The sequence below is a fragment of the Diabrotica virgifera genome, chromosome 7, assembly GCF_917563875.1.
Source record: "Diabrotica virgifera virgifera chromosome 7, PGI_DIABVI_V3a".
NCBI classification, from domain to species: domain Eukaryota; kingdom Metazoa; phylum Arthropoda; class Insecta; order Coleoptera; family Chrysomelidae; genus Diabrotica; species Diabrotica virgifera.
The window spans coordinates 41528640-41553089 of NC_065449.1; the positions used below are offsets into that span (position 1 = coordinate 41528640).

A 24450-nucleotide genomic window follows, 5' to 3' on the forward strand; every position below is an offset into this window, starting at 1 on the left:
TTGTTTTTTATAATACATTTTATGATTGTAAGTATATTTATTATATAATTGTATTTTCAGAAAATACGTATTTAGTTAAAAAAATGTTCGACAATTAATGTTCAGACATCATTTGTGGCTTGTTTAATGTGTTTGTGTGTGTTTTATTCTTTTATTATTTTAATTTTTGGCACTGTTCTAATAAAAATGTTTGAGAAGTAGTTAGTATAAATTAGTTTAATATTTAAACAAAATATAAATAAAAAGTATATTAATTTCGTTTAAATCATATAATAGAAGTATAACTTCTTACGTGCGTACAAAGTACACACACATTCTTTTTTGTTAGTAAGCGGTCTATGTGTTCTTTCCATAATAACTTCCTATCTATTACCATACCCAAATAATTAATAAGTGATTGAACCTCAAAATTAACGTTATTGAACACTATAAATTGGGGTAGTCTCTGTTTTTTGGAGAATATACAAATACATGCTTGAGTTTTCTTTGTAGAGATGTTTAGTCCTATGTTAAAGTAATAATCTTCTATTGTCGAAAACATTTCACTTATTATATTGATACCTTGATCGATTTCAACTTTAGATACATACATACACACATCGTCAGCAAACTGTGGAACTTTTCCTCTTTTATTAAATTGTTTATGTAAGTCTGAGGTATAAATGAGATATAGTAGAGGACTAAGGATGCTTCCTTGCGGTAATCCAACATTAGAAACTCTTGGATCCAATAATTCATTGTTGATTTGAAGTTGTAGATTCCTATTTGAGTATAATTGTATTATTTTTTTACCAAATTCACTGGGTATTCATATTCTCTCCATTTGTTGGTAAAGGATATTTAATTTGATATTATCATATGCAGCTTCTACATCTATGAATACCGATACCAGGGATTTACGTTCAGAAAAGGATATATTAATATCTAGAATAAGGTTAGCTATATTTTCTGATGTTGATCTTAGTTTACGAAACCCATATTTTGTATCACTAATTTTGTTAGTTTTCTCTAACCAGAATTCGAGTCTTCTCTTTACCATCCGTTCGAATGTTTTTAAAATACACGATCCTAACGAAATTCCTCTATATGAATCCGCAGAGTCTATATCTCTATTTGGTTTTAAAATAGGTATAATTACATAATCTTTCCACGAATCCGGAAATTCAGATTTTATCCATATTATAGTAGATTATACCACGAGTCAATAATGATGGCTATTATTCCCGAGGAATATTTACGAACCGAGCCGCGTTAGCGGCGAGGCAGTAACATTCCGAGGGAATGAGAGCCATTATTGCGAGTAGTATACTCTACTTTATCTACGACAAATTAATTAATTTTAAGATTTTTAATGAACAACTTTACTTGTTAAAAACATTAAAATTAGTAATAGTACAATTAATAAACTGAATTGGTTGAGAATCATCATTAACTTTAGTAGAGTTTTTAATACAAATATTTGGGATCTCGATTGCTGTAGAACAAGAAGATGGTACATTACTGTTTATCTCTTTAGCGATAGTATCTGCTGTAGTCCAGATCAACGTCATGGTTTATTCTCAACATAGATTTAATCATTGAATAGAATGACCATAATGAAGACGGTTTATATTTTGCACTTAATTCAGCGAAATAGGCCAGCAGAACATTTTCGGAAAATGATTTCGCGTTGTTTCGAACACGCCATTCGTTGAAGGTTGCGTACGTTTTATTATAAATGGATTTCGATGTTTCAGGTATTAAGGTAGATGCTGTTGCTGTAGCTAGTTCTACAATTTCTGGTGGTGTACAATTAAAAGATTCTTCATTGTCGTCCATCTCAACACAAACTGTCAAATATACTATTCGTTTGACAGTGACACTTTTTGAGGTTGATTATTTTGTTTCCGTGGTGAATTTTGTGATTGTTGTGCCAGAAGGATTAATAGCTATTAATCCCGCATTATTAATCCCTAAGGGATTATTGTATGGCATTATATTGCAAACACCACAAGTATAATACATATATTATGTATCAGTCGTAGATAAAATTAATTATATCTAACAATCTCATTTTCTGACACCTTGGTAAATAGTACAACATAATATAATGAACATTGTCTAAGCCAGGAGCAGTATTCTTATGACACTTTAAAATATATTCTAATTCTTTTAGAGTAAATTCATTTAACAAACTTGAATTATTATTGTTAACATTTTTAAGAGGGTTTACATTATTTATATTTTGTGGAACCCAGGGCGGAGCTAACTTGTTTAAAAATTCTTCAGTCCAATTATCTTGTTTTACTTGATTCTTTGGGAGATTATAAGTATTTTTTATTTTTTTAATTTCTTTCCAAATTTCTTGGACTGGAGTATTTTTATAAAATTTACTACAAAATTCTCGCCAAGAAGCTTTTTATTTTTCAATATTGTTTTTTTCTTAATTGCCTCTGCTTTCTGATATTTTATATAATTTTCATATCTACTATTTCGTTTAAATTCTAAAAAAAGCTTCTTGTTGAAGTTTTATAGCTTGTGCACATTCTGGGTTCCACCATTTTTTATTAAATTTACTATTGATCGTCATTCTTTTCTTAGGTATTGATAATTCACAAGCATCATTCATTATATTAATAAATGTGTTATATATGCAATTAATATTATCATCCGTATTTATATCTTTAATTTCAGTTGTTTCAAGAATAGAAGAAAATAACGACCAATCTGCTCTGTTCACGTTCCATCGGGTTCTCTCATTAACTATTGTTATATTATCAAGATCGCTTTCAATTATTATAGGAAAATGGTCAGAACCTAGAGATACATTTTTTACGTTCCAATCAAAACAAGAAGATATGTCGCTGGAACATACAGTTATGTCCACAGCTGATTTATTTCTAGTGTGTAAACCAGATATTATAGTTTCGGCTCCACTATTTAAAAACATAACTCACAGTCTTCTATTGCTGTTAAGAGATTGAGCCCAGCCCTATCATTCTGATCACAACCCCATGCATTATGATGACAATTAAAGTCTCCTGCAACCAAAAATGGTGTGCTTAAACTCTTAAAAAAAATTTTCCATTCGCTCTCTGATACATTTAAGTTGGGTTTTGCATACACTGAATATATATTAATCACTTTATTTGATTTTAATTTGGCTGTTATTGACATACTCATAACCTCATTGATTTTATGATGATTGGGATGACCTGTAAACTGAATATAATTTTATGTCAAAATAGCCTAGCCTCCAAAACCGTCCCCGCGATCTCTCCGAAATCTATTATAACCACTGAAATTAATATTATTTTTTTCTTTTAACCACGTTTCACTAATTAACGCTATATCAATATTGTTATCAAAAATGAATTTCTCAAAATGACCTTTATTGTGTATAATGGACCTAGCGCTCCACTGTACAATTTTGAACTTATTCATTGTCTGCGAGAATACGAATTAAATTATTTTTAAAATCGTCAAACATTTTTATATTGTCCAAAGTAATTGAGTTATTCCTTAAGAGAGTTTTAAAAGTGCTTATAATCATATCACAAACAGAGTTTATTTTAGAGTTATTTGAACTTAAGCTAATTGTTGGTTGGGAATAGTTGGGAATATTTCTATAATTTTGATATACCGGTTGACTACTAGTTGACGGAGATGAAAGAATCTCCTTATGCTCGCCAGAATATCCTGAACGGGGATAATTAGGATAACCTTCTAGATTTCGTCTACGTTTAACCGGGACTGAGTAATGAGTGCTTTTGTTTACATTCTTTGTCACCGTTGCGTAACTGTGATCAAATTTTTTATTAGCCTCACTGTAGGATAAATTTTCTGTGGCCATATATGTTTTGATTTGTTTCTGACGATGAAATTCTTCACAATTTTTTCTATCCGTTGCTTCATGATTTCCTTTGCATAAAATGCATGATATCAGCTGCGAATTACAAGAATTTGTTTCGTGCTCATTGCCGCATTTCCCGCAGCGAAAATAGCAAAGATGTGACGTTTGTAACGTTACAAATTAAATAAGCTACAATTTTGTATTTCAATATTTTTTTTTTATCTCTGATGATAATCTTTCTATTCTGAAGAAAAGGGAATTTTTTACCAAACTTCAAAAATTCGATATTTGCTTTTGACTCCATTTTTTTTAAAAACTAATCATTCTAAACCAGTTAAACTTCTAGAACCTATTAATAATACATAAGTAAAGAAGACGAAATAAGGTCAATGACTAATTCTAATCAGGGTGGTGATTAGGGCTTTGCTTTCGATCACTTTTTCGCTGAAAAATATAGCGTCTGACATTCTTTTCATTATAAGCCACCTAATTTTTGAGCTAAAGACTTTTTTGTTTCTGAAGATAGATATTTTTAAATACTTTAAATTAGTTTAAATAAGTGATCCTCGAAAAATGTATACTTTTCCCGTCTTTTGACTTTGAAACTACAATATTTAGCATTTGCCGAAGAACACCTAACATATATTAAAGTATAGCTCGATTACTATTGGTCTTAAAGAAAATTAAAAAAAACGATTTTGTTGATTTTTTCAGAAGGTACATTTTTTAAGCAAAGTTATTTTGATAAAACAAAAACTTTTTGAGTTATTTGCAGAAAACTTATTAAAAATATTAATTTTTTTAATATAAAACTAACACTTTCGATAGCGAATAAATAGAAAACTCTTAATTTTATCAAAAAAATATATAGAACATTTTTTGCTTAGAATTAATGTTTTTACCAACTTTTGCGGTTAAAATATAATAAAAACATTTCACCCCCGACATGGGGTGGCAACCACCCCCATGGTAAAAGCGCCTTTTGGCATCATATTTAGATTTTGATCCTTGGACTATCCACTACTTATTCTAAAATTTTTAAGCAAATCGATCCATTCTGTAAAAATTGCGAGGTTTTGTCCTATTTTAAGGTTCATTACTTGGACTATAATACCTGGCGAGATAAAACACATACTTTTTATCTAGCATTCTCTTCCACGCATGAAACTCATGAGAAACCAGCTGCCGTTTGTTTTTAAGTAAAAACACATGTTATATTTATGAACCATCTAGACTCAGTGCATTGAAAAGAGATAGGTACAAAAAAAGACGATTCGGTATGCTTTCATATTTTAAGCACAATTTGTTTGACGTTTCTGCTTTGTTTACTTTTGTGGCTGTCAGTTAGTTGAATTTTTTGCGGTTTTTGTCGAATTTTTTGCGTTTTGAAGTTTCTTTATATTACACAAACAGTTGTTTTCACAACTAATTTTATATTGGGCTTTGAAATTTTAAGGTAAGTAATTATATTTTGGCAATTAATATTTAAAACATACAAAGCTAACGGCATTCATACCGTAAAGAAATGATTGTGTTTAGGTTTCCGTCAAAGTGAATAAAATAGTAAAAATAAAATATGTTATTGATATTTTTTTCTAAATTGTTTATTTATTTATCACTCAATAATAATAAAAAAATTTATTAAGCTAGTTCAAATTTAGCTGTAACTCTGCACAAAAATTTTGAAGCAAAACTTACATTTGACATTCTATATATTTTATAACGTCAAATTTTATAATAAACCCGTAATCGGAACAGTAGCTACTTTCTGTCACTTGTTGTTGCGTGAAATAAATTTCTGACTTATTTCGTATGCTTTAAATGATGACGCACGGGTAAAGACTCGCGAACTCAACTATATCTAAAGTTATTTTAAACAGGCATTTTTTCACCCCCAAAAAGGGGGGACTGTCACCCCCAAGTAAAAGCAACTAACAGCACAAATTCAACTTTGAAGTGGAGGGTAAGTAGAACCTAAATCCAAATTTTCATGCAATTCGGAGTTGCCCCTGAATATTATACTCCAAAACGGTCATTTACTGGGCTAATAGCAGCATTTAAAGAGCTAGGAATTAAGCCTCTCTATGGTATGCCAGATTACTTGTTTGTTTTTCAAAATGCAAGGGAAACTAAAAATGCCAAGGGTATTGATAAAGTATTTACAAGTGTAAAGACTTAGATAGGCACTACTACTTTTATGATTTAGAAAATTTGTCACACACTTTCATTAAAAACCGAACAAAAGACCAAAACGGCGAAAAAATAATGTGGTTAAAGATAAAAAGATAAGATTCGTGAAAGGAGAGACAAACAGAATATATTTTAATTATGACGTGTCCACAAGTTTCATTCCCTTATTGATGCTGCACGGCAGTCAACAAGAAAAAAGCAAGCTGAGTGGTCAACTAACATAAGCATGCTTATATGATAAAGACTTATAGACGGAGAGGCAGCGCTGAAAAATCTCTTTGAATTTACTAAAGCTAGATTTTTCACAGTTGATTACTGTGAGTGTGTAGAGAAACATACTGCGGTCGGTCAAGCGAAACGTAGAACAGGGGTTACTGACAGGGTATCAAAGTTGCTTTCCTACGAAGGTAATTAAATCCATTTACTAAGGCTGAAAATCAGTACACACATTCTAAATTAAATATAAATATAAGTTATTATAGTCGGTCAGCTGTATGACGGGACAGAGCCGGTCAGTCGGCCCCAACAGTCGATTGAGGAAATAAAGCATTTTGGCTCGCAATTTTTTCCTCCAGCATGGATTTACTTGAAATTTTCACAGAAGGTAGGGAATAGTCCAAGGATCATTTTCTATATCACGCCACTATCATACGCTAAAACCTTGGGGGTGGTTGCCACCCCATCTCGGTGGTGGGAATTTTTTATTACATTTTAAACATGTAATTCGATGGAAAATATGATTCTAATAAAACATGTTTTGTACATTTTCTTCGTAAAACTAATATTTTCGAGTTATTCGCGCTTGAAAATAACAGTTTTTCGACGAAAAAATCGACTTTTTTAGAAGGTTTTTTGAGAATACCTCGAAAAATATTCTATATATTTTTGGCGATACAAAGTTTTTTCAAAAATGTTTTTGTAGGATTTTTAAAGAGCTATAAGACTATGTAAATTAAATTGCGTAAGATCCATTAGTTTTTAATTGGGGCGGGTTGAACCTTCCGACGACTAACCTTTTTTTGTTACACGGATGACCAAGGGCGGGGGGGAAATGACCCCAGGTCAAAAATGTCAAAATGATAATTAACAAAGAAATAAAGGTTTTTTTTTTAATTTTTAATTTTTTTTGGCACGGACATTATGTCATTCAGCCAGTCACAACATGAGTATTAGTGTCAGGTATAGTGTGTATGTTGAGTAAGTGTCTTGTTACTTTGTAATGTCGACGTCATTAGCGTAAAACTACTTGTAATTACACATAATAGACGCTATTTTACTAAACATCAACTTCAGAATATATTTTTTATTCGTAAAATATAGGGAATTTCTTTTATTTCAAAATATGAGGATATCTAGAACGATATTAAAGTCAAATAAAAAAATAATGAGTTAAAAATTGAAAATACTTTTGAATTTATTAAAGAAAAACATGAGCTGGGGTCACAATTTCCCCCGCTTGGTCATCCGAAGGTTAAAGAATCGAATAAGGGGTGTTTGCTGGTAAATAGAGGTATTAAACAGCTATATCTGGCTAAATATTCACTGTAATGAAAAATCTATGCACAGGATAAACTTAGTCATTAAAAAAGCTACAATTTAGTAGTTTAAAATTTTTTTCGCATCTTGAGTATTTTCGGAGATATTTTGAAGTAAAAGGTGAAAAATACCAAATTGCAAAAAATCAATTTTTCTTTAAACTCCAATTTTTCCCAAATTAGGCATTTTAAATAGGTCAACCTCCTTAAATGTATTGATAATATAATTATAAAAGAAACTACAGAAGGGTGAAGACCAATTTTGAATTAGGAAGGTAGATAGGGGTTGTTTTCACTGATATTTTCGTAGAGAAAAGCAGGTACCGATATTTATTTGATTATAAGTCGCTTAATGTCCATGCTAGAAATTTTTATTATTTGTTTTTGAAAGGACTAATTGTATACTTGAAAAAATTTTATTTAAGTTTCCTCGAAAAATGCAAATTTTTACCATTATTTGGCTTTGAATATTTCAAATTATGCATTTGACGAAAAAAAGCTACGTTTAACATGCCGTATCTTGGTTTGTATTGGTCTTAAAGATATTATAGGAAAAGAATTTGGTTTGTTTTACTAAAAGATACAATTTCAATATCCACAGTTTTTTTTATTAAATGCATATCTTTCGAGGTGTACTCAAAAAACCCTCTAAAAAAGTCGATTTTTTCGTCGAAAAACCGTTATTTTCAAGCGCGAATAACTCGAAAAATATTAGTTTTAAGAAGAAAATGTAAAAAACATTTTTTTCTCATCGAAACTTATTTCATCGAGTTACAAGGTTACAATGTAATAAAAAATTCCCACCCCCGATATGGGGTGGCAACCACCCCCCAAGGTTTTAGCGTATGATAGCGGCATGATATATAAAATGATTCTTGGACTATTCTCTACCTTCTGTGAAAATTTCAAGTAAATCCATTCTGGACGAAAAAATTGCGAGTCAAAATCCTTCATTTCCTCGCAATCGACTGTTGGGGCCGACCGACCGGCTCTGTCCCGTCATACAGCTGACCGACTATAATAACTTATATTTATATTTAATTTAGAATGTGTGTACTGATTTTCAGCCTTAGTAAATGGAAATAATTACCTTCGTAAAAAAACAACTTTGATACCCTCTCAGTAACCCTTGTTCTACGTTTCGCTTGACCGACCGCAGTATGTTTCTCTACACACTCACAGTAATCAACTGTGAAAAATCTAGCTTTAGTAAATTCAAAGAGATTTTTCAGCGCTGCCTCTTGGTCTATTAAGCAACTATGATAGAACTTTGCCAAATAGCATATTAAAAAACAGATTTGTTACAGCTATTTAATAAGGGGGTGATACCGGAGGAATATAGCAGGTTGCATCGTAATTTACGATGAAAATGGCATCTTGTCAGAGCCCTTTCAGTGACGAATCGGACGAGGAATACTCATAGTAATAATATTGTCATGTATCTATAACACGTTCCAAATAAGACTGATATCGAATAAGCACACATGCTTTTTGATCGATCCTGACAAATAATAAATTTAACTTACAAAAACCAATCATAGTATTCTTACACTACGTTAACATCAAGTATAATAGTGTTAGTTAAGTGTGTATAGAAAAACATTTTCTGTGAGTACATATTTTTCTATTAATAAGTATTTCATAACCAAAGAATTTTATAAAACCGTCAATAAACAACACCAGTCATTGATCGACACCAATTTTTTGTCTTTAAAGACAATTACCAAAACCCGAAGCGGAACAGGTCCGTACTTAGGAAAATCAAATGGTGTTGAGAAATGGAATTCGACGTCACTAATAATAGCGATGAATCATTATCGCAATCCACATCACAAAAACCTTTATCTTACTCTGCTGCAGCTAGTAGACAAAAAGAGACAATCTATCCATCCAAGCTACAAGCAGTAGTTTTTAATTCTCTCAATGATGTTAAATTAGAAGAATACATGTTAGCGGTAGGAGCTTTAGTTAGTCCAAAACACATTATTTTTTCATCAAGAATCACCAACAATCGTATCTGTATCTATTTCTCAACCAAACAAGTCGTAGATGAATTTTTTTCAAACAGTAGAGGTTTCATCACTGTAAACAATACACAAATTCAAGTCCGTAGACTAATTACTCCAAGTGAAAGACTCCTAATATCCAATGTTTCTCCCACTATCCCGCATAAGGTAATAGAAAACGAACTACTGCTCTTAGGGCTAAAACCAACTTCATCAATGTCATTTTTGCGAATAGGAACCAACAATCCTGAATACAAACATGTACTCAGTTTCCGTCGACATATTTACGTATCTCCACCCACAGGTCCAATTCCGGATACCATTTTAATAACTCATGAAGATACTACAAATCGAATTTTTTTGACATTAGACAACTTATGTTTCATTTGCAAACAACATGGCCACATTTCCAGTAGTTGCTCAGTAAATGTAAATCACTCAGAAACAGCTGTCCCAACTGCTACACTTTCAAACAGAAACGAACCTAGTACAGTAACTTCAACAGAAACGACTGCTATTACACCTTCAACAACATGCACTTCTACAATCATATCAAATAATTCAACGCCACTAACAAAAATATTATCTACAACCAACCTAACACCTCTTGATACATCAACTACAGATAATACAATGCCAGTGATATCCAAACCAAATATATCCACCTCATCAGCCCCCTCACCTCACATAGTCATAACTAACCAGCCTTCATCTTCCAGTCTAAGCAATAATTCTTGCTCGGTTAATGAAAATAAAGAGAATCCAGCACCAAAAGAATTTAGCGTATCCAACGAAGAAAATACATCTAAATCATCCTCCAAACGAACTGTATCTGAAGCAATATCACCCCCGATTGAGACATCAGCTAGTGACGATGTATTTTCAAAGCCAACTCAGAAACAAAAAAGAATAAAAACAAAAATATCAACAATACCATTAGAAACGCTAATGCAACCAATTAAAGAATTATTCAATTCCGAAAAGCAAATATTAACTTTTGAGGAAACAGTTGATTTATTTGAAAACGCTCATGGAACAAAAGATGTTATCAGCGTTATAAATAAATATACAGCAGACATTCTAGAATTTAAAAAACTCATAACCAAAATTCATTCATATACATCCGAACGCTCATTAAAATTGAAATGTACAAAGCTTAACAAAAAAATTACGAGACAGCTCACAAAAGACAACTACGAGGATGAAGAACCTGACACGGATACATCGACTGAATTATCCCAGGAGCTGAACATTCAATAATTATAACTATAACATTCAATTTATTACAATGGAATATAAATGGGTTTTATACCCATTATGAAATGCTAAAACTTTTAATTAATGATATTACCCCCGCTATCATTTGTCTCCAAGAAACGAATTTCAAAGACCAATATTGCCACACATTTAAAAATTTTTCAACATTTTATAAAAATAGAAACAACCAGGAAAAAGCAAGTGGTGGAGTGGCCATTTATGTTAAAAATACTCTTGAAGCACAAACGATTCCACTAAAAACAAACATCGAAGCTGTAGCCGTCTCAGTTAAAGCTTCCCAATGCATTAATATATGTTGCATCTATACTCCCCCAAACACACTTATCACCTTAACCGACTTAAAAGCACTCATTTCACAAATACCTATGCCCAGACTAATAGTAGGAGATTTCAATAGTCACAACCCAATGTGGGGCTCAACAAATTTTAATATCAAAGGCAGACTAATCGAAGACTTGTTAACTGAAGAAAATTTAAACATTCTCAATGATGGAAGACCAACCAGATTTAATGTACATACTGGTACAACATCGGCAATCGATCTATCGATTTGTGACCCAACTCTTTCAACTGCTCTTAATTGGGATCCCCTACCCTTTTTGTATGGGAGCGACCATTACCCAATAAAAATGTCTGTATTTTCTGATGAAAATATCTCTGAATACCAACCAGTCCGAAAATGGAACCTGAAAAACGCTAATTGGTACAAGTACGCTGATGCCATAGAAACAGGCATAGAATCACAAGAATCTAGTTTTGAAAACACTGATATAAATGAAACTCTTAACATTTTTACGAATATTATTACATACGCGGCAGAAACACATATAGGAAAAACTAAAATATTAAGGAAACACAGACCTCTACCATGGTGGAATACGGAATGTCAAAATGCAATCAAGCAATATAAAGCATCTTTTAATAAAATGAAAAAACATAGTAACACAACTAACATAACTGAATACAAAAAACAGAGAGCACATGCTCGATATATAACAAAAAATGCTCGAAAAACCAACTGGAGGAAATTTGTCTCAAATATAAACAGTACAACACCTTTATCTACAGTCTGGGCCAATATTCGTAAAATATCAGGAAAAAACAAATTTTACCAAGTGCCTTTTATTACTCACAATACTAATATAATAACAAAACCTAATGAAATAGCTGATGCTTTTGCTACATACTTCGAAAAAAACTCCAGCAATAGCAACTATTCCGAAGAGTTTATACAACACAAAATCATCACAGAAAAACAACAGCTCGATTGTGAAGATAGAGATAACAGTTCCTTCAATATCCCTTTAACCTTAGATGAACTTAACTTTGCCCTTAATACTACAAAAAACTCTGCTCCTGGACCCGATAATATACCTTTAGTATTCTTGGAAAAACTGCCAGACAATGCAAAGTGTACTCTTCTAAAAATTTTCAATCGAATATGGTTAAATAATGTCTTTCCAACCTCCTGGAGTGATTCAATAATTATACCTATTCTCAAACCTAACAATGCACGAACTAAAATTTCCTCATATAGACCCATCTCTCTCACCAATGTAATGTGCAAAGTCATGGAAAAAATAGTTAATAAAAGATTGCTATGGATATTAGAAGAAAATCACCTCCTGGTTAACGAGCAAAGTGGATTTCGACAAAATCGAACTACTACTGACAACCTCATTGATTTAGAATCTGAAATTCTTGAATCTTTCGCAAACAAACAGGAAACTATTGCAGTATTCATAGACATTACAAAAGCATTTGACACAGCATGGCGTTACGATATTATCAGATCATTACACACTTGGAATATTAGAGGTAATATCATTAATTTCATTTCAAATTTCCTTAAACAACGCAATTTTCAAGTAAGAGTCAATCACTGCACATCTTCAATAAGACTTCAAGCAAATGGCACCCCTCAGGGGTCTGTAATAAGCGCAACGTTATTTTTAATTGCCATTAATAATATTATAGCATCAAACTCCAGCTTAGTTCATGGCAGATTATATGCGGATGATCTGGTATTAGTATCTTCAGGAAAAAACATCTCATCAGTACAGCGTCACTTACAAACCTCACTTCATGAACTCGAAAACTGGTCGAAGAAAACAGGATTTCAGTTTTCACTCAGCAAATCGAAGTGTTTGTTATTTTCAAAGAAACGTGATCCGAATAAACCGCAACTAAAATTATGTAACCAAATCCTGAATTATGCCGATGATATTAGGTTTTTAGGGATGATTTTTGATACGAAACTCACATGGAAAAAACACATTCTACAAATAAAAAAAACATGCCAAAATGGAATTAATCTTATGAAAACTCTCTCTAATAAAAACTATGGAGCTGACTATAACTGCCTAATCCATATTTATAAAACCCTAATTAGATCTAAAATAGATTACGGTTCCATAGTATATGCATCTGCGAAAGAATCCTTATTACACCACCTTGACGTAATCCAAAATACGGCATTAAGAATAGCTACAGGAGCATTTCGGACCAGCCCAATAGAAAGTTTACGAGCAGAAACTGGAGAGCCATCACTTGAACATAGAAGGATGCACTTAACTCTCACATACGCATTTGCTGCTAATTCTAATCCAAACAATCCATCTAGAAATAACATATTCACTGATCGTTTTAAAAACCTATATACTGAAAATAGGAACATGAAACCGCCATTCTACGAAAGAGTTAGGCAAACCCTTAGGACTTTACAAATTCCGATACCAAATACCTATTCCAACTTCATAGAAATTCCTCCTCCTTGGACATTAAGCATTCCTCAATCCGATACATCCTTAAATATCTTTAGAAAGAACGATACTCCACACTCCTTAATAAAAAATACTTTCATCAACAAACTAACAAAATTTTCTAAGTCCTATCATATATATACAGACGCTTCTAAAACATCTACTGGAGTTGGGGCAGCTGTCATTACTCCAAATAGTACACTTGAGTATAAACTACCATCCTTAAGCTGTATACATACTGGCGAGCTATACGCCATCTATCAATCTCTCGTTCATATTAACTCCAGTAATATATCCAATGCTCTTATAATTACCGATTCCCTCAGTTCCATCCATACCATTAACCAACTGTACACGAAGCATCCAATTGCTCTCCTAATTAAAAAAGAACTAGCTACCATTCAAAACAACAACCATATTGTACAATTCCTATGGGTTCCTTCACACATTGGCCTCCAAGGAAATGAAGCGGCGGATCGGACAGCTCAACAAGCCAGGGACAGTGAAACCGCGAGTGAAGTGAGAGATGTAGTTCTTAATGATTTAAAATCATTTATTAAAGTGAAAGTCGAAAATCTGTGGCAAAACCAGTGGGACAGTTCAACTTCAAAACTTCGCGAAGTGAAAACGTTTCTAAAACCGTGGAAATCTCAAATTCACAACAGAACTCACCATGTCATTGTTACTCGCCTTCGTCTAGGACATACCCGACTTACCCACGGACACATAATTGGTCACACTAATCCCACTTTATGTGAAAACTGTAATATCCCACTAAGTGTTAAGCATGTACTTGCAGAGTGTCCAAAATACCAGTTGCAGAGACAGAACAACCACATCCTCGGATCAACAAGTGAAATCTTAGGAGAAAATTGTAAAATTGAACACTTGGTAAAATTCCTTAAAGATATCAATGTATTTAACAAAATCTAACATATGTAAATAAATTACCTTATGTATATGTATATGTCGCTAATAACCTCCGAGGTTGATGCGACCATTTTGTAAAATAAAAAAAAAAAAAAAAAACGTTCCAAATAAATTTGTTTTTTCTATAAAACTGCCTATTATTTATATAAAAAATATCTATATAACTACAAACAGCTGTTAATAAAATGTTCATGGAAAACCAGTTAAATGTTATAAAATTATCGACTAATCCCTAAAAACATTGCTATTACCTAGTTAAAGCCTCATAACCCGATCACAAAACTAAAAATGTTACATTTGGTTTATTATACAGTGAGCACGTAAAGGTTGGAATAAATTCATTATCTCGAGAATGGACGGTTTTGGAAAAAAATCCCGAAATAGGTCAGTTTTTATTTTTAAATAGCAACTTTTTGGCATATTCATCATACTAGTGACGTCACCCATCTAGGCGTGATGACGTAATCGATGAATTTTTTAAATGAGAATAGGGGTCGCTCATGACATAGGGGGGTGATAGCTCATTTGAAAGATAATTCAATTTTCTATTTAGTAATATAAACAATAATATAATTATTTATACAAGGCGTCCAAAAAAAATGTTTTAATTAAATTTATTGACATAAAAAGAGGAATGTGTGTAATTTATTTAACTCAAAATACATTTTAGTAATATCAGAAAACAGAAAATAATGTTTATTTGACAAATAAATATTGTTTTTTGCCTAAATTTAATATTAAAGCCGCCACCCACCTTCCTCTTGACAGTTTGAACATTTAATTTAAGCGAAAAGCAATGATTATTTTTCAAATAAACATTTTTTTCTGTTTTCTGAGAGGAGTAAAATGTATTTTTGACTAAAAAAATTATATGCGTTCTTCTTTTTATGTTAATAAATTTAATTAAAAAAAAATTCTTTTGGGCACCTAGTATAAATAATTATGTACATGTTTATATTACTGAATATAGAATTCAATTAACATTCAAATGAGCTATCACACGACCCCTATTCCCATTTAAAAAATTCATCGATGACGTCATCACGCCCAGGTGTGTGACGTCACTGGTATGATATATATGCCAAAAAGTCGTAATTTAAAAATAAAAATTGACCTGTATCGGGATTTTTTTCCAAAATCGTTCGTTCTCGAGAAAATGAATTTATTCCAACCTTTACGTGCTCACTGTATGTGTTTTAAATGTGTTATTTTAAGGGTAACTGATTTATTTAGATTTACAGGTAAAACCAGATAAGTGATCGCATCTTTTTCTTAAATTTAGGTTTAATCAGCTAGCTGTCTTTTTCAACTAATGATGGAATATCATTTCTGATAATATATGCATCTTTCACTAGAATACGAAAACAAGTTGTCCTCATAATTCAACATAAAACACTAATAGACCGATCAAATAAAATTACATTACATGTAAATCAAAATGTAATTACGTACAGGTTGGAATAAATTTTTACTAAAGTTTAGGTCCAAACAAAAGATATTTTCAAGAAAGTATATGATTCATATGAGGGGATCATTGTTTAAATAATTACAAATTGGTAATTTTTGCAAAAAATTTACTTTTTGAACTGCTGCGGTAATTCTTTTTTTTTTATTAAGGATTTTACAATTTTTTGTGTAAAGATGAAGAAACAGTCTTTTATATGAGACTTGCTAAATTAAATTTGACCCATAGTTTATTTAAACAATTGTAAATCAATATTGAAAAACAAATTTCCAAAAAAATATATTTTACAATATATACAGGGTGTCCAGAAACTCTACCGACAAACGAAGGCAGAAGATTCTTCAAATAAATCTAAGACAATTTAATCCTATTTATTAGTCCGAAAATGCTTCCTAAGGGAGCTAGAGCTCTTTGAAGATGGCGTCTTGTAATGAGTTTTTCTTAAATTCCTCCAGAACGCTTCTACTTAGGAAAACAAAAATTGGTACGCGTATTTATCTTCCAGAGATTAATCTATTCCATCCTTTGCGAATTTTTAGTACCGATCATAGGCGTCCGTTTTGGGCAGGGCAACGGTTATTTTATCGCATAACTTTTTTGTCTTTAATTTTTAAGCATTTTTGACACTGCATTATTAAACTGTGAGGTATTTTAGTGCTAAAAGGTACTCTTGTTTTAAGCCGGTAGGACACACCGTTTTCTAGAAAAATCGATTTGAAAATTTTTCGTTCTTTAAATTTCAAAAAAAAAAATTTCCAAAAAAACCTTTTTAGAAAGACGAAAACTGGTACATTTATTTATATTCCAGAGATAAATCGATTTCATTAATTGCGAATTTCTAGTACCGGTCATAGGCGTCCGTTTTAGGTAGGTCAACAGTTATTTTATAGCGTAACTTTTGTCCTTAATTTTTAAGCATTTTTGACACTAGATTATTAAATTATGAGGTATTCGAGTACTAAAAGTTACTCTTGCTTTAAGTTAGTAAAATACATCGTTTTTTTTTGAAAATTTTTTTCCATTTTTTTCAAATTCCCAAAATGAAAAACTTTAAAATCCATTTTTCTAGAAAACGCTGTGTCCTACCTACTTAAATCAAGAGTACGTTTTAGTACTAGAATACCTCACAATTTAATAATCCAGTGACAAAAATGCTTAAAAGTTAAAGACAAAAAAGTTATGCGATAAAATAACCGTTGCCCTACCCAAAACTGACGCCTATGACCGGTTCTAGAAATTCACAATAGATGGAATAGATTCATTTCTGGAAAGTAAATATGCGCACCAATTTTCGTTTTTCTAAATAGAAGCGTTCTGGAGTTATTTAAGAAAAACTAATTACACGACGCCATCTTCAAAGAGCTCTAGCTCCCTTATGAAGCATTTTCAAACTAGGTGAATTGGGTTAAATTATCTAAAAATTATCTAAAATATCTCCTGTCTTCGTTTGTCGGTAGAGTTTCTGGACACCCTGTATATGCACTATAAAATATTTTGTTTTTCAGAAAAAGTTGGTTGATAAATATTGAGTAGTTTATGAGGTATTTAATTTGTTTATAAAAAATTAGAATTTTTTCAATTGCAAGAAAGTGGTTGTTTTTAATTATGGTATATTTAAATTTTTAATTATATAAACAATCCCCTCATATGAATCATATAATTTCTTGAAGATATCTTTTGTTTTGTCCTAAACTTTAATAAAAAATTTATTCCAACCTGCACAGAATTACATTTTGGTTTTATTTTATTGGGCTATAAACTTTAAAAACATGTTTTCTCGATTTCGGTATTTCGACATTTAACTGGTTTTCGCAGTATACCGACGATATGGGCCAATATATCAATCAACAATACGTTATAACGCGGCAGAGACGTTATTATTATTGAAGTGCGTCGATTACAGTCTAAACGTCATCATAATCGGCTATAAACTCCCTTGTATCCGGTTGGTAGTTGACAGCTGGAGTTGTAGTCGTTGTAGTCGTTGGAGTCGTTGGAATCGTTGGATTCAATACACTTCGCCAATCTAGGTTAACCGGCACGTTTAAAACATGGAATGCAAAAGCTTTGTCTGAGTCCGTCACTCTCCTAGGAGTCGGTGGCGTCATCGGTGGTTGCGTCGTTCGCCAACTTTTAGTATATATTGCAGCACCATAATTCATAAAATTCAGATATGTCTCCATAGTTTCAAAGAAATTACTTCGGAGAGTTACACCACTTTTAGTTACTTTTTTGGTTTTTACATTGTATGGCTTTCTGTGTCCATCCAGTAGGCGAGCCGGTTCGTATAAATGAAGATGTTCATCTTGCTGTGGTAAACCATTCGCCATGTTAAACAGCAACTATAAATAAAAAATCATTCAAACTACTATCAAAATTAAACAAAACAGCATTTTATAAAAATAAAAATGAATACCATTTCTGTTTCAGTTGCGAAGCCAAAACTCTCTTAACTTTTACTTAGTTCAGAGAGCGCAACCAGCAATCTGATCGAAGATTTCACCACTTTTTAGTGGTTCTTCAGAGAATGCATAGATTGCTACAAGTTCGTCCGCTATAGCTTTTCCGATGCATCACGATTCATTTTCAAACAAATTAAGTCAAAACATAAAGTGAAACGTACGCCGATGTGTGTAGTATATAGTATACAGTACACAAAATGTATATACACATCGACGTTTAATTTCAAACAAATTAAGTCAAAACATAAAGTGAAACGGACGTCGATGTGTATATACATTTTGAGGCTGTATACTATATACTACGCACATCGGCGTACGTTTCACTTTATGTTTTGACTTAATTTGTTTGAAAATGAATCGTGACGCATAGAAAAAGTTAGAGCGGACGAACAATAGGTCTGTCCTAAGTTGAAATTTTCGACTCTATTAGTCTCCACATTGCAACTGACGTAATGGTAGTAGGTGCGTAGCGGCATCTGCTAAATAAAAGTCAAAGTTTTCATCCTAATAAAAATATTTCTAAAAGATATTTAATTGAAAACTTATTGGACCATTTTTCTAGTAACACCTCCATGGCTTCTAAAAATTGCAAGCCAGATGGATGCTGAAGTGAAGAAAACAAGAGGGAATTCTAAAACTTGCAAATAACGACCCCGTTTGTTCAGCGTAGTAAATTACAATGGAAAGTAGACCTATGTGATTCAAAGGAGTAATACTAATATAAAATAGAAATAAAAATATATACCATTTATATTCAGTTGCAATACGAACCCAAAACTCTCTTAATTTTTACTTAGTTCAGAGAGCGCAACCAGCACTCTTATCGACGATTTCACCACTTTTTAGTGGTTCATAAGAGAATGCAAAAGTTGCTATATCTGCCCTAAGTTGAAATTTTGAAGTAAAAATGGTATATCTCGCTTGCAATTTTTAGAAGCCATGGAGGTATTACCAAAAAATGGTTCAATAAGTTTTCAATTAAATATCTTTTAGAAATATTTTTAAATATTTTTATTATGATGAAATAGTAATGACTTTGTAATAGTATTTTATTCAACGAGCATGTAACGATGGCTATTACCCACATTGCGGCAATTATAGAACTATTTTTTTATTATCACATACCAGTAATATAATGTTACATAATATAATCAATGACAGACTAAAAACATTCCTTCAAAGAGAAATTCCACAAGAGCAAAGTAGATTTAACAAAGGTAGAGGTACTCAAGAACACCTGTTGAATATAAGACATATAATCGAAAAATCTAGTGAATTCAACATTTCACTGGACATAAAATATGCTTTATAAAATATCGAAAGGCGTTCGGCAGAGTCAAGTGGATACACTTATGGCGAATACTAAAAGAAATAGGCGTACTACAACACCTTATTTCGTTTATAACTGAACTATACGAACACACTACTGGATGAGTTAAACTGCTTAACACATTTCAAACTAATTTCATCCAAAACGGTGTATCAGACAGGGATGTATACGATCTCCACATTAATAATTATTCAATATATGGGGAGCATGTATTATGAGAAGAGCACTTTAAGGATAGGAAAAAGGCAAATATTTGGTCTTGAATTAAACTTATCAAAGACAAAGATCATGAGAGTCGATAGACTACATAACAGTCATCCACACATAACCACAATTGACCGGTTTGAGGTTGTGAGCTCATATTTATATCTGGGATCATTAATTACAAACACATGTTCATTACTGGAAGAAATTAAGCGTAGATATGGTCTAGCAAAATTTGCTAACAGAAAAAATGACCACAATATGAAAACACTGTCAAATTTCAAGAGCATTAAAGATGAGGTTAATCAACTGCTTAGTATTACCTATACTGACCTACAAATGTGAATCTTGGAGCCTGAGAAAATCGGAGACAAGAAAGATAGACGCCACTGCAATGTTCTGTTGGAGACGAATGCTACGACATCATTGGACTGACCATAGGACTGATGACTCTCCAGTAAAGTACATCAACAATTAAAATACTTTGGACATGTTATAAGAGGAAATATAGAAAACATGCGAAAGACCCATTATACAAGAAAAGGTGGAAGGCCAAAGATCACCAGGAAGATCCCCAACAAGATGGATCGATCAAATTACAGGAATATAAAAGAGACATTATGCATGAGTTAAAAGGAATGACCAGAGACAGAGATCTTTGGAGACGGAGAATACACGACGTCACGTCGATCACTACATTTCCTACGGGGGGTCAGGATTGAAGAGAGAGACCCACGATGATTGGACTACAAATAAACATACTAAAAACTAAATTTATGGTCATCAGCAAAAATAAAATTAGAGACATCCAACTGCTTTTCCAGAATACAAAAGTGGACCGAATAAAACAGTTAACTATCTTGTAACAATAGTAAACGAACAATGGGATCATTCACAAGAAGTAAAATGTAAAATAGTGAAGGCTAGGGGTGCATTGCACAACATGGCCAAACTCTTTAAAAGGTAAAACTTCAATCTGGAGATAAAAGTAAGGCTTATTATATATCATATATATCATATTATATTATATTCTTAATATTATATTACGGAGTTGAATTCTGGACAGTCACTGAAGCGGTGGAGAAAAAACTTCGAAATGTGGCCATACCCCAGGCAACCAAACGACGTTTTTATAACGTAGATAACACGTCATAAAAATGACCAATTTACGTGTTTCTATGACGTAGTACCGACGTTGAAAATTACGTGTATTTGTCTCATCGATTTGACGTCATAATTGTGACGATTTTAAAACGTCTAAAAGGTGACGACTTTTATACGTCGGTAAAATCACGTCTTTAATACTTTCAAAAAGTGACCTCTTTCAGATGTTTCAAAATAGGTAGTATAAAAAATAGGTAACATGAAACTTACAGGTCTACGTCCCATGTGTCGATGAATATATACTACCATTAGTTTAAGATCGCTTGTGTATTAGAAGCAATCTAACATTGATTCTGCATGATTGTACCAGCCCTCGCATTATAGAATTTTCACTATTTATATAAGTATACCTACTTACTGTGTCAAAACTGAAAAAACATACAAACTAATAAATAATTTATTAACAAATTACTCGATAAAACTCGATAACACATAATTAGTTTATCAACAGAAAATAAACATAACCTCAAACAGTTGTTAAGAAGAATACTGCATTAAACTAACACACTGAGCAAAAACGAATACAAATCTCCTAATTAACACGTTTCTTCAACTAAATATCTAAATGAAAGGTCTTATTTTATCATTTCAGACACAAACCACGTAAACAATAAATGAGAAATTTCTTATGAAAATTATTTTACGAAATTGTTTGGAGTAATACAAACAACCTCCTCCCAATTTTGTGACGTCAGACTTAAACTGTCTGAAATGAAAACGCTTTTTAAACGTTATTTTAACGTCATTAATCTTACGTATTTAAAATCACCTACAAAAGACCTCTATATGACGTAATTTTCAAATACTTGTATATATTCAACCAAAACTGACGTTTCCTCGACGTTATATGACGTCAGTTGGTTGCCTGGGACCGGCCAATCCTAAAGATATCATGAACGGACAAAATAACCAACGAAACCGTACTACGAAGAATAAAGAAAGAAAGAAAACACAAAATGAAAAACGACACTAAATACAGATTACTGAAAATATTCATCCTTCACGGCAACGTTTTCGGAAAGGGAGTAATTTAAATTTAAAACAGATAGAGTTTTATTTCATCTTTTAAGATATAATTTCATTTTTTAATATAAAGAAAACCCAATATACAGTCTGTTTCCACCAATATCTGTCATATCAGGTGGGATGAAAAAGTTCGTAGCCTGACACATAGATAGCACTACTGGTAATAAATTTATATGATTTTTGTTCAGCCCTAACCTTTAAAGGATGCATGTATAAATTTGACGATGACACACATTTTGAGTGAAGAAACTTATGTTAGTTTTTAAAAAATGAATAAAAATAAATTTTATGTCTTAATAAAGTATTGCTTTTTGGCGAAAAAAATACTTTTGAAGCCAAAGCTTGATAAACAGTAGTCGGACAGTGCATCAGGAAAATCAGTAGACGCCGCAAAGAGGTTGTTAAGGACGAAAACATCAAAAAAGTCCACAAAATAATTTTGGATGACAATAAAGTGAAGTTTTTAGAGATAGCTGAGACTCTAAAAATATCAAATAAAATAAATTTGCTAAAAATATTTGAGTATGCGAAAGCTCTGTGCAAAGTGGGTGCCGCGAGAGCTCAAAATCGATCAAAAACAACAACGAATTGATGATTCTGAGAAGTGTTTGAAGCTTTTTAATCGATATGTTACAATGGATGAAACATGGCTTCATCATTACACACCGAAGTCCAATAGACAGTCTGGCAAGTGGACTGCAGGTGATGAACCGACTCCAAAGCGTGGAAAGACGCAACAGTCGGCTGGCAAGGTTATGGCATCAGTATTTTGGGATGTGCATGGTATAATATTCATCGACTCTCTTGAAAATGGAAAAACCATTAACAGCGACTATTACCTTGCGTTATTGGAGCATTTGCAGGACAAAATCGCGAAGAAAACGGCCCCATTTGAAGAAAAAGGAAGTGCTATTTCATCAAGACAACGCACTGTGTCACAAATCAATGAAAACTATTACAAATTTTCATAAATTGGGCTTAGAATTTCTTCCGCAGCCACCGTATTTACCAGATAAGGCTCTCAGCAACTACCTCCTGTTCACAGACCTCAAGAGAATGCTCGCTGGAAAAATAATTTATCACCAGTGAGGAGGTAATCGCTAGGGATGGCGGTTGTTAACAAAACACCGGTTTTCTTTTATACCGGTTTTTTTCACCTACAGTTTAACCTGGCGTTTATAACCGGTCAAAAAACCGGTTATTCCAAAAGCAGGCATTCGGTTTTTTATTCATAGCCTATGCCCAACAGGTAAAATTTTCATTGCGCCTTAGTTTACGATACTCCAGTCAAATCGATATCAGTCCATATCAGTATAGAAATCAGACATCACTGTTGTGAAATCGGTTCCAGTCAGCTTAAAATTTCAAAATTTCTCATTTACGAGCGGGGGCGAAAAAATTTTCAAATTTTTCTCTGAATTCAGTATTTTTCCATTTATCCGGTTTTTCGCCGGTTGTAACTTTAAAAAGATAAAACCGGTTATAACCGGGACAATAAAACAACCGAAAAACCGATTATTGCAGAAGAAAAAAACCGGTTTTAAGTTATAACCGGTAGGTTTTCCCCATCCCTAGTAATCGCCGAAACTGAGGTTTATTTTAAGGGTAAAGACAAATTGTATTATAAAAATGGCATTGAAAAGTTGTATGACCGCTATAATCGTCGTACCGTATTCTAAAATAACTAGATTGAAAAATAAAATTAAATTTTATCAAAAAAAAATGTTTCTATGTTAGCCTACGAACTTTTCAGCCCACCGATTATATATGTCACTAGGCATGCATGCAGGTAGACCTGTGAGTACTGAACTATTACTTATGGGTGAAGTAATGGTTGTTATTATCTATTTAAAAATAGTTAATAATAAGCATAATATTAAACGGTCGTAGAAAAAATAATTTATTGTGTGACTTACGAGAATCGAGGCAAAATAGACCATCCTCATCTTGCAGTTTATTAAATGAATTAACTTTAAATCCACCTATGTGACTATTATTGAGTTGTTGTTTTTCTTTTATATCTAGAATACCATAATTATTAAAAAATTTAATCATAATAAAAATCTAAATTTCGCCTATCTGAGTAATAATATATTATGTTATGCTTTTTCTATTGTCATTTATCGGTTTTAATTAATTGAACAGCGAAATGTTAATTGTTGATAAGCTTTTTACCCACGTGAAGATTTCATAGAACCTGCATTAAATTTTAGGAATTTGAAATTATGGAAAATATTTAATTTACGAAAATAATACATTGTGTACC

General features: G+C 32.3%; 1 protein-coding gene across 1 annotated transcript; it reads right to left on the bottom strand.

Moving 5' to 3' along the window:
* Window positions 1-17621: 17621 nt before the first annotated feature.
* Window positions 17622-24206, bottom strand: LOC126888785 (uncharacterized). The gene is made up of 2 exons (XM_050657156.1): window positions 24101-24206; window positions 17622-18340 (listed from the first exon to the last, which is right to left on the bottom strand). Exons 1-2 carry the CDS (start codon window positions 24128-24130, stop codon window positions 17903-17905), a joined length of 468 nt encoding a protein of 155 aa, XP_050513113.1. The 5' UTR covers window positions 24131-24206; the 3' UTR covers window positions 17622-17902.
* Between the last annotated feature and the right edge of the window lie 244 nt (window positions 24207-24450).

What these genes read in the sequence shown, in the direction of transcription:
- LOC126888785 (XM_050657156.1), bottom strand. Translation starts at nt 24,130, where the DNA reads ATGAGGATGGTCTATTTTGCCTCGATTCTC. An exon ending in TCTATTTTGCCTCGATTCTC is followed by an intron (nt 18,341 to 24,100) that starts GTAAGTCACACA and finishes TTTTATTTATAG; the next exon opens with TTGCTGTTTAACATGGCGAA.